Source organism: Indicator indicator, chromosome 18 (assembly GCF_027791375.1).
Source record: "Indicator indicator isolate 239-I01 chromosome 18, UM_Iind_1.1, whole genome shotgun sequence".
Classification (NCBI taxonomy): domain Eukaryota; kingdom Metazoa; phylum Chordata; class Aves; order Piciformes; family Indicatoridae; genus Indicator; species Indicator indicator.
The window spans coordinates 17,059,942-17,074,076 of NC_072027.1; the positions used below are offsets into that span (position 1 = coordinate 17,059,942).

At 44.5% G+C, this 14,135-nt stretch overlaps 1 protein-coding gene across 2 annotated transcripts in view; it reads left to right on the forward strand.

Annotated features, from left to right (window-relative positions):
• The window catches only part of LOC128973008 (follistatin-related protein 4-like), a 266,784-nt gene extending 253,941 nt beyond the window's left edge, over window positions 1–12,843 (forward strand). For both annotated transcript variants that reach the window (XM_054389163.1, XM_054389162.1), the window contains 4 exons: window positions 3,471–3,620; window positions 4,177–4,284; window positions 8,402–8,511; window positions 12,141–12,843. In XM_054389163.1, the coding sequence (XP_054245138.1) occupies window positions 3,471–3,620; window positions 4,177–4,284; window positions 8,402–8,511; window positions 12,141–12,843 (1,071 nt within the window). The remainder of the gene's footprint in view (window positions 1–3,470; window positions 3,621–4,176; window positions 4,285–8,401; window positions 8,512–12,140) is intronic.
• The last annotated feature ends 1,292 nt before the right edge of the window (window positions 12,844–14,135 follow it).

Genomic DNA, 14,135 nt, shown 5'->3' on the forward strand with positions numbered 1-14,135 from the left:
CATCTTCTCTTGAAAACTTAGGGAGCTACAGAAGTTTTAAGATTGATATGGAGGATTACTGATACACTGCAGAGAATTTGACTACTTACCCCGTCTAAATGGAGGCAAAGATTACCACTTGTCCTCTTTGTGGAACTGGCTCTGTATCCATGCTCAAAAGTTGTAAGGGGCTGTAGGAGAGAGTACAAAACTCAACAGCAGAGAGGTGATCACATCACTTACTGGTGCTAACTGGCCCCTTTCACTGATGACTCCATAGACAGTAGAGTGGGCTACATTCTGCTCCTCAGAAATAGCTTCCTAGTTTAAACCCCAGCAGGGAGGCAAATAATGCATGGATGATGGTTGTGCCATACTGATCCTCTGCATCTTCTGCCACTGAACAGGAAATCTGTGTTGTTCTTGTTTTCTCTCTGTCATTTGCTGCCAGCACTGTGTTTACCTAACCTTGGCTGTAGGAAATCACAAGGAAAATTTGTCCAGGTGTCAGTGAACATAAAGCACTGGCTTGTACCTCATGGAGCTCAATGTGGCAAGTGGGTAACACTTGCCTGGAGGTCCTGTGAGACCAAGGTTTTCAGTGGCATGTGTTGTGTACTCCTGAGTGGTAACATAGACCATGTATATGCTCTTGAAACTCAGGTGCTGAGAGATGTCCAGAAATGTTTTTTTTTAGCCACTCCTTTATTTAGTTTTTATTAAAAGAGCAAACTGAGAACGTGGCTTCTTTCTCAGTCTCACTTTCAATCTGGGGAGGACTAAACTGGGAGAATCACTGTCATGAGTCCCACAGGCTGGGTCAGACTCTGCTGCCATGGGTCAAGAGCTTCTTATGAATCTTATGTGTTCATATCTTTTTAAATCTCAGTAAATTTCTCTTTAATGGTTGGTCTGGTTTTTTTCCTATGGGATTTTAATATACTGTAGTAGAAATCCAGACTGATGCTCAACCCAGGACTTCTCCTTCACTGGGACTCAATATTAAGCCACACTTAAGCTGTTGCTACTCACAGGCAGAAATCTTGTGTTTCTTTTTCAAAAAGGTGTAAATATTGAAGAGGTGGTTCTGGAGAAACAGCTTGAAGAGAACAAAAGAGAGAGGGCACTTAAGGAAATAATGTCAGCACAGTGGTGGGCATAAAAGGGATTTTGAACATTGTTACTTGGCTGCCTTTCAGGGAGACCTCTGAAGGGTTTCCTATGGACATCATAGGGCTTTTTGCCTTGGTATAGGGAGGACTAACTGTTTTTTCCCTCCTTTTTTCCCTTTTAGTACTTGCAATGTTTGCCACATAGACAGTGACACCACCTGCAAGTCTAGGAAGGTTTCAACAGTAAAGGTTCCTTATTTGCTGTTAGGGGACACAAAAGCAGATTGAGCAGCTGCAACTGGGCATGGTAGCAGAAAGGCCAATGACCTTTCCCTGCTCCTCTTGGTTTGAGTAGATTCATGATGTGAGAGGCCAAGTCTGAGCACAGAGCTGAGGATGAGGAAGGCAGTTTGGAGACTGTCAGGTGCTTGGCTGTGTGAGCAGCTGCTGGAAACCCAAGGCTGGGATTTTGTGCTGTGTATTGGAAATACTAGAGCGTGTTCAGAGAAGGGAAACAAAGCTGGTGAAGGGTCTGCAGAACAGGTCTGGTGAGGAGCAGCTGAGGGAACTGGGTCTGTTTAGTCTGGAGAAGAGAAGGCTTTGCTCTCTACGACTTCCTGAAAGGAGGTTGGAGTGAGGTGGGGGTTAGTCAAGAGGAAATGGATTCAATTTGTGCTAGAGGAGATTTAGGTTGGGCACAAGGGACAATTTCTTCCCCAAAATAGTTGTCAAGCCCTGAAACAGGCTGCCCAGGGCAGTGGTGGAGTCCCCATCCCTGGTGGGAGGGGGGATTCAAAACAAGGGAGACATATTGTTGAGGGATATGGTTTAGTGGTGACCTGGCAGTGCTGGATTAACAGTTGGACTTGATCTTAAAGGTCTCTTCCATCCAAAAGAATTCTCTGATTCCATGTTTTTGATTGCAGTGGCATAGATCTCCATCTTAGCTGAAGGGCCAGAAAGGAAAATGAATCCAAGGTCTTCAGTCTTGTATCTTCAAACCTTACATGTGGTCTCTACCAAAGTGCTGGGCTACTAAGAGGTGAAATCTTTTAATCTATGACCACCATTGATGCAGAGCTGGTGTTGGTATTGCTTTTGCTTGTGTTTCCTCTTAGCCTGAACAAGCTCTGCTGCTTGAATCTTTTTCTCCTTCAGGGAGGTTGAACTGTTATTTAAAGTGTCCCAGCTGTTGTATGGACAAGATGTAAAACCTTCAGTTGTGCTCACTGTGTTAATTTAGCTTCCCCCTCTGTTCCACACCACAGCCTGGTCCCACACAAATGCTTTCACTTAAAGAAACTTGACAGAAGGAAAAGTGATGAAGAGTAGCCCACATGCAGAGGCTTGTTGGTGAGATCATGTCTGACTCTTCAAATTCAGGGTACCAGGGAGATCCTGCTAAAGTGAATACCAATTTGTCACAAAGTTCACTCTGAGAGTGGAGAATCAGAAGCAAAATATGGCATCAAACAGTTGTAAACAGAATTTGGTGCAAAGAGGCAGGATTTGGTTCCTTTGGAACAGGAGGAAAACTCTGCGTTGGAACAGTAGACTGTAGGACCCTACTTGTTTTGCTTAAAAGAGGTTGGAGTGATGTGGAGGTCAGTCTCTTCTCCCTACTATCAAGTGACAGAACAAGAGGAAATGGTCTGAAATTGTGCCAGGGGAGGTTCAGGTTGGATATTAGGAACAATTTCTTTCCTGCAAGGGTTCCTGGGCATTGGAACAGGCTGCCCAGGGAGGTGGTGGAGTCACCATCCCTGGAGGTGTTCGAGAAACCTGTGGCCATGGCACTTGGGGACATGGTTTAGTGGTCATGGTAGTCTTAGGTTGAAGGTTGGGCTCGGTGATCTTAAAGATCTCTTCCAACCTAAACAATTCTATGATTGTACTGTTCCCCTGAGCACAAGCATCTTAGAGCATGCTCTCCTGAACTGAAAGTGAAGACTTTATTAAAAATACAAAGCTGTGATCCAATTAGTGTAAATCTCTGTTTTTTCCAAGCACAGAATGGTATTTCTATCACTAATGAATGCTGACAGCACTGCAAGTGATGAACCACAGCGTGCTTCGAAAGATAGATCCATAACCTGTGTGGTTATTTGAATTCCATGTGAGTGTGCAGGAGGTCCAGCTGTTTAATGTCACTGGCTAGAGCCAGGCTGCAGTGTGCTACCTGATGAAATAATGATTTCATGTTTTCCAGGGAATAAAAGGGGGCGGGGGAAAGGGGGCAGAAATCATTGTAATAGATTCCCCTTGGAATTTTTTTCTCTCTGGTTTTCAAGGCTAAGCTTCTTGCTGCTTCAGACCATGGATGTGTAGAAATTAAACTTTTTGTCCTTTTTTCTTTTCTTTTTTTTTTTTTTCCCTCAGGAAGAGATCTGTCCTAGAGTGGAAGGTGAAGGCACTCAGTCCTGCCTCTGGGCTTCAGCAGTCAATGTCAGAGACAAGTACATTTATGTGACACAGCCTAAGCAGAACAGAGTAATGATAATTGATATCCAGACTCAGAAAGCCATGCAGGTACTGACAAGGGGAAAAGACTTTGATCTGGGACAAAACAGCTCTTTGCCCAGTGGACTTGCTGACCGCACTAAAAATCTGGGTCTGAGTTGCTTTCACCCATGGGGTCACACTGTTCATAACCTCACTGGCAGGGAAAAAACTCTATTACAGCCTATTTATCATCATCTTGGGGCTGTACCTGCAGCCAGGCTTGCAGCCAGCGTGGTAAAATAAAACTACAACAAATTTCTGGCTTAGGCGTATTGAGCCACTGCCTGACCTCTGTTACAAGCAGGTTGGGAAGAATGAACTGGTGTGGATATAACTCAAGCAGAAATTGGCCCCTGATCTCCTGGTTATAAGTAACAGCATGAGATGGTGTGGTGTTCCAGCTGGAAATCAGCACTGAGCAGCCAGATTTTTCTATGCTGGTTCTGCTGTCCCGATCGATTTGAAGGTTATTGTGCAATGCTGCACAAAGGGATGTGATGGTGGTGGTGGGAATGTCTACAATAAATGAGACAAATGTGCATTTGGGGCTCTGTGTAAATACCCACCTCTGCTTTTCTTTAAGACCTTGGATGTTGACCCCTTGCCAACTAAATTACATTACGACAAGTCCCACGACCAAGTGTGGGTGCTTAGCTGGGGTGACATGCAGAAGTCCTCCCCAACGCTGCAGGTAAGTCCTTACCTGCCTCAGCCTCTGCCTTTGCTTGGCTTGGCAGCAGCAGCAGCAAGCTGGTGGCTGGTTGGTTGCAGGTAATTAACAGCATTTAATGGTCTGGATATAAAGATGCTCTTCCATTTGCATATCCAGCACGTTTTATTCATCCCTCCTCCATCCCTCCTCACATATTTTTCCTGCTGTTTAATTTGGTTTTGAGCAATGACTGTGCCGTTGGCTGGCAGCAGGACTGCTTTGTTGCCAAGCTCTGGTTTGTTTTAAGGCTGAGGACAGAGCCAAGTGTCATAAAGTCATACAGCAAGGGCTGGCAGCTGACTGTGAGCAGGACGAGCCTGCGATGCTCCTGGACATTTGTACAGCCTGTGTGAGCTTTTTAACTTGATTGAGGGCTCAAAGCAGCCACAGAGATCATCCTTTCTGTGTGGAGATCTCTTGCTCCTCAGTTTATTGGTGGTGTTTCAACAGAGGTGCAAGTCAGGACAAGCAACACACTCAAGGATAAACCTAAGGTAGGGATTAAGTGTGTGTTCAGTGCAGAGCTGCAGCACACCCTCCTGGGATGTTGATGACCTGGGAATTGTTCTGTCTGCAAAGACTTGGAGAGGCTGAGGCACTGAACCATTGAGAGGCCAAGACATTGAAGCACTGAGACTTGGACATTGCCTATGAAAGAAGCATTAAAAGGTGGATGAATTGTGCTGTGCCTCAAGGTTCCTAACTGTCAGAATTACTGTTGTGCAGCAAGCAAAAATAACCTGTTCTCCAGCTTGCTAAAGTCATTTACCTCTCCCTGTCTTCCACAAAGGAGAAATCCAGGTTTTCAGCCAGTGCAGCAATACCTGCTTATTGTCCTTAAACCCTTTTTGTCATTTCTGTCTCACAGGCCTTCATCCTCCTTTTGGATGATGATGGAAGACAGTCTTTTTAGCAGGTCCTGTTGTGATAGGACAAGGGTGATGGCTTAAACTAAAAGGGGGAGATTCAGACTAGATATGAGAAAGACATTTTTTATAGTGAGAGTAGTGAGACCCTGGCCCAGGTTGCCCAGAGAAGTTCTGGATGCCCCATCCCTGAAACCATTCCAGGTCAGGTTGTTTGAGGCTGTGAGCAACCTGCTCTAGTTGCAGGTGTCCCTGCTGACTGCAGGGAGTTTGGACTAGATGAGCTTTAAAGGTCCCTTCCAACCTAAAGCATTCTGTGATTCTATGATAATGTGGTAGAATGATCCTTTCATAGTAAAATGCAGAGAAGAGCTCTCTAGGGCATGATAAAAGTGTGAGCAGCAAAAGTAAAACTGCAGGGACAAATTTCTGGGTGCCAGTGACTTCATTGGAAGGCTGCCAGTGAAGTCCCTGGAGCTTTTCTACCACATTCAGCAGCATCAGATGCCCAGTGATACTGGGCTCTCTGGGGCACAGTAAAGTTTGGACAATTAAATTAGCTTCCATTTCTGGATTGCCCTGCAGGATTTACTCCTTTGTTGATGGTACACAAACAGTAAGTGCAGGCATCTAATTGGGCATTTTGCTGCTGCTGTATATCACACAACAGAGCTGACACTAAAGCTGATTTGATCCATCCAGACAAAGCCTTCTCAAGCTGTTATTTTCTGACACTTGCTGCCCAACCCTTCTGGAAACACAGGTGTCATGTGAGGACTCCTACCACAAGTGTTTACTTCTAAGTTTACATTGAAGCACTCCCTAGCAGGCAGAGAGGAAGAGTGGCCATGGCTTTTAGGTTTCTGACCTATAAACCTACAAATCTGGTGGCCACATTAGTAATGGGGTTGCCCAAGGCTTCACTGGCAGTGCTGTTCTATGATGGTGGCACAAGCCATCCACACCAGGCACATGCTCCAACCAAGATAACAGCTTCAGCTTGCAGACTCAGTGATCAGGGGTGGACCAACAAACGACAGCTCTGCCTGGGCATTCTCAGGAATAAATGCCAAAACCAGAATGGGGGCAAACAACCAAGGGTTCCTGAGGCAGGTTGTCTCACCTGGGGACAAGCAGTTTGCTGTACAGGCTATAAGGAGACTAAATGGGCTCTCTTTACCCTTTCTGACTTAATTTCTGCCCTCCAACTGTGAGAGGTTTCTGTAATTAAAGGAGAGATGGCACAAGCATGTGATTATGAAGAAGAAGACACCATCTGCACAGCTGGAGACTTCTTATAATGCTCCAGCCCTCAGATATAGTCCTTTTTGTTATCTTTATGAAGTGCAGCTACACATGTAGGGAGGGAGATTATCATCAGCAGATCTTTGCTTTCCTCTGACCTTCCTTCCCAAAAGGTGGCCAATGACTAATTTGGCACAGTTGATTCTTACAGCCTGCGGTGGTTGGTTGCAGATATGCAATAAAACATCTCTTTGAACATAGATGCAGCTGCAGAGGTTGATCTGAATTTCCAGCCATTGTCTGGAAGTCAGGGATTTATCAAGCAGCCAACTAATGGGATGCTGTTATTTAGCCATTACAGGCTTGTGGGAAGCAAATGCTTGTCCTTGTGAAAGCAGCTTGCAAGAGCGGACATCCTTCCTGAGTGATCTAATTGGAAGACATCTAAATGGCATGGCCAGAAGAGTTCTCTGAACTGAGCTTTGTAGGATTTTACCATTCCCTTAATGAATTATGTAGCTGTAAATTTGAAGCAGCTACTGTTGCACATGAGGGCAGAAGAAGCTTATAATGAATGGACTAAAGTCATTTTGAACTGAGTTCAGTCTTGTTCAACATCTTCATCAGCAGCCTGGGTGAAGGAATAGAGCGGCCCCTCAGCCAGTTTGCTGATGGTACCAAACTGGGAGGAGTGGCTGACACCCTGTCAGGCTGTGTTGCTCTTCGGAGATACCTGGACAGGCTGGAGAGCTGGGCAGATGTGAACTTCATGAAGCTCAACAAGGGCAAGAGTAGAATCCTGCACTAGGGAAGGTCCTAGAGAGGCCACATCTGGAGTACTGAGACCAGTTCTGGGCTCCCCAGTTCAAGAGAGACAGGAAACTACTGGAGAGAGTCCAGTGTAGGCTACAAAGATGCTGAGGGCACTGGAGCATTTCTGTGAGGAGAAAAGGCTGTGAGAGCCCTGGGGCTGGTTAGCCTGCAGAAGAGCAGCCTGAGAGGGGGTTCTGATCAATGCTCAGCAGGAGGTAAAGGCTGGGGGACAAAAGGATGGGGCCAGACTCTCCACACTGGTGCCCAGTGGACAGGACAAGAGGCAGTGGGCACAAACTGGAACTGGGAGGTTCATCATGAAGATAAGGAGGAGAAAATTGTTTGCAGTAGGGGTGCTAGAGCAATGGAGCAGGCTGCCCAGAGAGGTTGTGGAGTCTCCTCTGGGATGATTCCAAGCCCACCTTGTGATCCTGGGCAGACTGCTGTGGGTAACCCTGCTTTAGCAAGGGGGGTGGGACTGGATGATCTCCAGAGGTCCTTTCCAGCATCCACCATGCTGGAATTCTGTGAACAACAAAACAAAATTGAATATTTAACAATTTAATTGTTGAGAATTTTCACCTCTCCTTTTTGGGAGCAGTGGAGCAGCTGAGTTTCCATGCACATGGAGATGTGTATTGTGCTGGAGGACAGCACCTGGGGGGACAACCAAAGGGCCTTCCTTTGTTTCTTCCCGAGTTTTACATATTGCAGTGGATGGATGAAGAGTTCTTCTCCTTCAAGGTGATAATTAACTGCTGTGAGTTAGTGTTTGATCCTTCAAGTTGGCAAGTTATCTCTGTGCATTTAAGTGAGATTAATAAATATGACCATGAAATAAATGTTTGTTTTAGACAGGGAGGAATAAATTACTATGGTGTTAGCGTTGTCACACTGCTTCAGCTCCTGCATGAGTGCTCTTCCTGGAGATAAAAACATCTTATGAAAGCCAAGTTGTGTACTTACTTTACAAATGTCAAGCCTCAAACACTGTCTATTAGCACACCCTCTTCAAGGCAGCTAAACCAAACCCTATTTTGTAGTCAATCTGAGTCTACCACATCCCTGGGAGAAGCCTCTCAGTGTGCCAGTTCTGACTGTGTAATCTGTGTTTACCTCTCTGCCTGACTCACTGCTCTTCCTCTACTCAACCTTGTGTATATTTGTTGTAGGTAATACCAGAGGCAAGCACTGGGGAGGAGCAGCGTGTGATCCGCACACCCTTCCAAGGAGTGGAGGATTTTTTTATACCACCTACAAATCTTATTATTAATCATGTTAGGTAAGAAATTGTCTTAATAAATAGCAACAGTCATCTGCTCTGGCAAGAGGGTTGGACTATATGACCTCCCAGCCCTACCATACTGTGATTCTGTGACCATGCTGCTCTCTTCCAGCAGGCATCCTTCTAGTCATCCTCCAACATGTTATAAATGTGAATGAATCAATTCATGATCAAGCTAACTACTCTTAGGCCCATCTTCATGTGTGAAATGCAGAAATTGAGGACATGGACTTGCTGGAGCTGGTGAAGGGTCTAGAGAGTAAGTCATCTGAGGAGCAGCTGAGGGAACTTGGATTGTTTAGTCTGGAAAAACAGAGGCTGAGGGAAGACCTCATTGCTCTCCAAAACTACCTGCAAGGAGGTGGAAGTGAGGTGGGGGTTGGTCTCTTCTCCCTAGTATCAGGTGATAGAATGAGAGGAAATGGCCTGAAATTGTGCCAGGGGAGGGTTAGGTTGGAGATGAGGAAAAAATTCTTTCCTGCAAGAGTGGTCAATTGAGCAAATTACTGAAAATCTCTCAGCAAAGCAATGAGACAGAAAGAAACAAACCTGGACTTGCCTTAGACTATGTGTGGGCATTCCAACCCCAGCTTGGTCAGCAAAGTATGACACACTGCCTGGCTGCTTGTGCTGGGAATTTGGTGGCCAGAAAGTGCTTTCTCTACCTCAAGATCACTTTATGGATCTGGGCAGAATGCTGTGTCAAAGATTTATTGCCAGAAGGGGTAAAAGTTCATTCTGCCTGAACAACACATGGCTGTTCCACAGGGTTCCAACTTGTTCAAGGACTGGATCTCTGTGTGAGGTGTATGGTTGGAGCAGAAAAATGGGATGCAGTGCATATTAAAAAAAAACATCTCTGTGAACCATCAGGTTTGAGTCTTAATGTGATGAAGTGGTTAATGAGGTTTTACCACTAATGTACTAATAATGTGGAGTAACACTGACTGCTTCCCAGCAGGCACAGGAAGCCTCCCATTAACATCATCAAAATTGATAATTGCACAGCACTTTATTCTTACCACAACATAACAAGTCTTTAACCATCTTCTGTCCCCAGTATAGTTTAACCAAGTCAAACACTCCAAAATTCTTCACATAACTCCTTGCATTAATCTTAAGTTCCCTGCAGTGAGCAACCAGGACAGAGAGAGTCACACTTAAATGATTCTGTGTTGAGTCTGATCCAAAATAAAGAACTTTGCTTCCTGAACCACAAAATAATGAGGCATACTTCAGGGCTGTTATTCTTAATTTTTCCCTACCTCGTTTTCCCCCTTTGCTTTCAAAGTATCACTGTGACTAATAGTAGTGGCAGGAGGCAAGGCTGTGAAAGCCTGAGATGAGAAGGTGTGGTCTGGGTTCAAAGGCAGGAAGGTGGAACAATTACACTCTTTTGTTGTTGTTTTATTGTCTTTTTGCTTCAGTGTGATTAATTGACTGTGTGCAGATGATCTTTCCTAAGAAATATTAAATGTGGATAATTGCCTACAGTTTCCCACGTGCAGAGCAGAGACTGCTCTACCTAATTTCCTATTTCATTTGTTCAGGGCCAGATCTTGGTCTGTTCTCTCTCACCCTCTGCACAGAAAAATAATTGCTCACAGTCTAATGAGGCTTAGTGAGATCATGTTGGAAATTCTCCACTCAGAAGCAATAACTGACAACAGCAGCATTGCCCAGGAAAGGGGAATGTTTAAGCAAGCTCTTCCTCAAGCCAAAAAATATCTGTATGCAAATGTCCCCGCGTATGCATTTCAGCTGCCTGTTATTTCAGATGGATATCTAGGAACATATCCATTTTTATTGGTTCCCAGGGTAGATTGTTGTCCATTAAAGCCTCTCCAAGTGCAAGGTTTTCTTTGAGATTGCAGATCACAGATTTCGTGCGAGCGCTGCTCCTTTTCTGTAGCTCCCGTGCACATAAAACCCATCCTGACCCACTTCTTTCAATTAAACTGATGATAAGGACCATTTTTTAACTTCTTCAGGCATTTGGCCAATTATTAAGGAAGGCTTAGGCAAAAAAAAAAAAAATGCTGTAAGGGAAAGCATTTTTGAAAGTGTACTTAAAATGCATTCATCCAGGAGCAATCCAAGTGTCACATCCAATTCCCACACACACGGTGTGCTATGAGTCTCCGCTGCAGATATTTCCTCAAGTCTCTAATGGATGTGAGCGTAATGGGAAAATGAAAGGCTTAGCCCAGTGATTTTCATGGGATCACACACTACGTTGGCTCCTTTAGAGATGAAGTCATTGCTCAGTGTCCAATTGACAGGTGAATTAAGGCTAAAGCAATAAAGCCAGTGTTTTAAGCAAAATACATATCAGCTGCACTCAAAGCACCTTGTCCTCCGCGTTGCAGAAAACAATTTGGCATCGTTCAGGGAAGAGGTCTGGAACTAAGCACTCACTTCGTTTCCTTCTGTCTGCATTGAATGGATGGAAAGGTGCTCAATGTGAGATGAGTTTTCATAAGTCAGTATCAGTGACCTGTGAATCCAGGGAAACACAAACTGGCTGATTCTATGGGCTCCCTCTCAAATTAAGCAGAAACCTTTTCTGGCTATTCTTGACCTTTTCTTGTCTTCAGTAAAGGTCAGATGTGCTGCAGTATATATCTTTTACAGAATATATCTTTTACAGAGCATTTATGTTCTGCTCACTGTATGCCCTCTCTGAAGATAGAAAACAAAGACCACTCTTCAGAGCATCCTGCCTGGTTGTGCTCCTCAAGAAATGATTTACACTTTCCCTGGGCTGGTGGCGTGGTGCTTATCAAAGTCTGCTCTCCACACCAGCCTTGCCGGCTCCTGCAGTGCTCCTCAGGCTCTGTGGGTAGCAAACACACATCACAGCTTCTAGCATCCCCCCCTGATGCTAGAATTTAAGAGATGAGATTGGACATGGCCTTCACTCGGTGGTTATAACACACAGAGCTTGAAGTTGTTATCTGGCTTCAACCTGGCAGGGAGTTATTTTGAATGGTTTTCTGTTTCGGACTTGAAAAAGTCTTGATTAAATATTGAATTCCATCTCTCTAGACATGAAACAGATTAAATACCAAACTGGTCAACAGTAGGCTACAGAACACCTCAAGCCTCGATGTCATTCCTCTTGTAAATTGCTCTTCCTAAGATTTTATGGTATTCCTATTGTAAACTGGTCTTCCCAAAACCTGATTGCATTCCTGTGGTAAATTGGTCTTCCCAAGGCTGGATGGCATTCCCATTGCAAATTGGGCTTCCTAAGACATGATATTATTCCCATTGTAAACTGTTCTTCCCAATAAAAGGCTTCAGCTCTTGAAAATGTTATTCAAATACCCAATCACACCCCATGGGAGTTGGAGCTAGACAATCTTTAAGGTCCCTTCCAACTCAAGCCATTCTATGATTCCAGCTTCCAGGATCAAGTTGCTGATTTGAACTGAAAGCTATACCTCTTTTAGCACCTTTTTAGAAGGTAAAAGGAGAGATTTCTTACAGAAAACAGACAGCATCATTGCACACACTTCTGAAAGCATCAGCCTGGAGCTCCCCAGTTCTGCTGGCTTTTGTCTTTTCTCAAGCATATCACGGTGCCTCTGGAGATGACTTCAGTGTCATGTTTTCTATTTCAGGTTCGGCTTCATCTTTAACAAATCGAAACCTGCAGTTCACAAAATCGACCTGGAAACTGTGACCCACATCAAGACTATCAGCTTCAAGAACCATAGCTGCATCCCACAGACCATGGCCTACACCCACCTGGGGGGTTACTTCTTTGTCCAGTGCAGGAGGAGCAGGTCGATGGCTGTGTCCCCACAGCTGATCATTGACAGTGTCACAGATGCTGTCATCGGCCCCAACGGGGAGGTGTCAGGCACACCTCACGTCTCGCCGGACGGACGCTACTTGGTCAGCACGGAGGAAGACAGTGGCAGGATCAAAGTCCAGGCTCTAACTGTCCGAGGGGAAATCAAGTTGATTTATGACTTACAAACAAACGTGCACGTATCTGATCTGACATTTCAACCCTCTTTCACTGAAGGCAATCAGTACTATATATATGCCACTTCACATTTGCAAACAGATGTGCTTTTTGTAGAGTTGTCGACGGGGAAAATGAACGTACTGAAGAATTTAAAGGACCCTATCACATCCAAAGACTGGCCCTGGAGCAGCTACAACAGAATTATGAAAGACAGTGGATTATTTGGACAGTATCTCATTACACCAGCTAAAGATTCATTGTTTGTTATAAATGGGAGGCAAAATACGTTACGCTGCGAGGTGTCGGGGATAAGGAGGGGTAACACAGTGGTGTGGGTTGGAGAGGTATGAAAAGGCAAGAGCAGCAGAGGCTTCAGCAGGCAAGTACCATTTGGACCTTTCCACTGCAGCAAAGAAGCAGTAGCATTGTATATTTTTACACTGAGAACAAGCAAAAAAAAAAAAAAAAAAGGGAAAAAAAAGGAAAAAAAAAAGGAGAAAAAGAAAAAAAAGAAACAAAACCCCCTGTATAGGCTTCATGGTACAACACTGGTCTACTTGCAAGTTTTGTAATCTAAGGTGTGCTCTGCTAATAGGAAGTGGTTTTGAAGGGATGTTTTTTATTTGTGGGGATGATATGTGGATATGAGGAAAAAAACACTGGGAAGCGAATAATATCTCCACTGAGATACTGTAGAAGCCACGAAACTTAGTGACCCTGTAGAACAAACCAAATTTTGAGTTTCCATCCTGAGGAGCTTTTACTTTCTGTTCAAGCCATCAGTTTTCTCCCCTGTCCTTACCTTGCCTGTTAGCTATGCTGACTACCCAACCCAGAGGGACTGCAGCAGTGGGGACCGCAGCTAAATCCACCTTGGGATGAGGAGGGAAACTAAGATCAGCCAGCAATTTTCAGCCCTCTGAAACTGAGGAAAGTGATGTAATGAAAGCTGATCTGTTTTTTCTGCAGGATGGCTTTGGGAGGATTCAGGGCTGTGGTTTCAGGAGGGAGGGCACAGCAGAAATAGTAACTGTCAGCTTGCTGTCTTCTACGCTCATTTTGCTCTGGGTACTACTGAAGGCAACTTTCTGAGTCATCCTCCCCTTCTCTTGCGTATTTGTGTGGTTGCATTTGAGAAATTTGGCATGAAGTATCCAGGCCATTAGAGTGGGTAAAGGCAGGAAACACTTGGAAGGGTGTTCAGAGTTTGTAAAAATGTTGTTGGGAAGGGGGCATGTATCTTTCAGCAGCTTGTGAGTGCCGTCAGCTCAGGCACAATATGCAAAATCTGCTCTTCAGGGGCAAAGAATTCGGTATGGTTATTCCCATAGGAGACAGCAACACTTCTAGAGACTTGGTTTCTCTCATGAAATATTTAGTGGCAGTGAAGTCACTTGGTTCTTCATAAACTAATAGCTACAACGACAGAGGGTGTTTTTAATAGAAAACTCACTCATTTTCTAGTCATAGCCTTAATTTCCCTGTTTCTTTCCAGACATCCTGGGAAACAATTTTTCTTTGCCATTTTCTTCTTCCTGTTTATAGTTCACTTGTTTATAGTCAATTATCTTTTAGTTATGAGCAAAGAGATTCATGTCAAACCAGCTGAATTACCCTAGAATGCAACAGCTGGCCTGGAGAA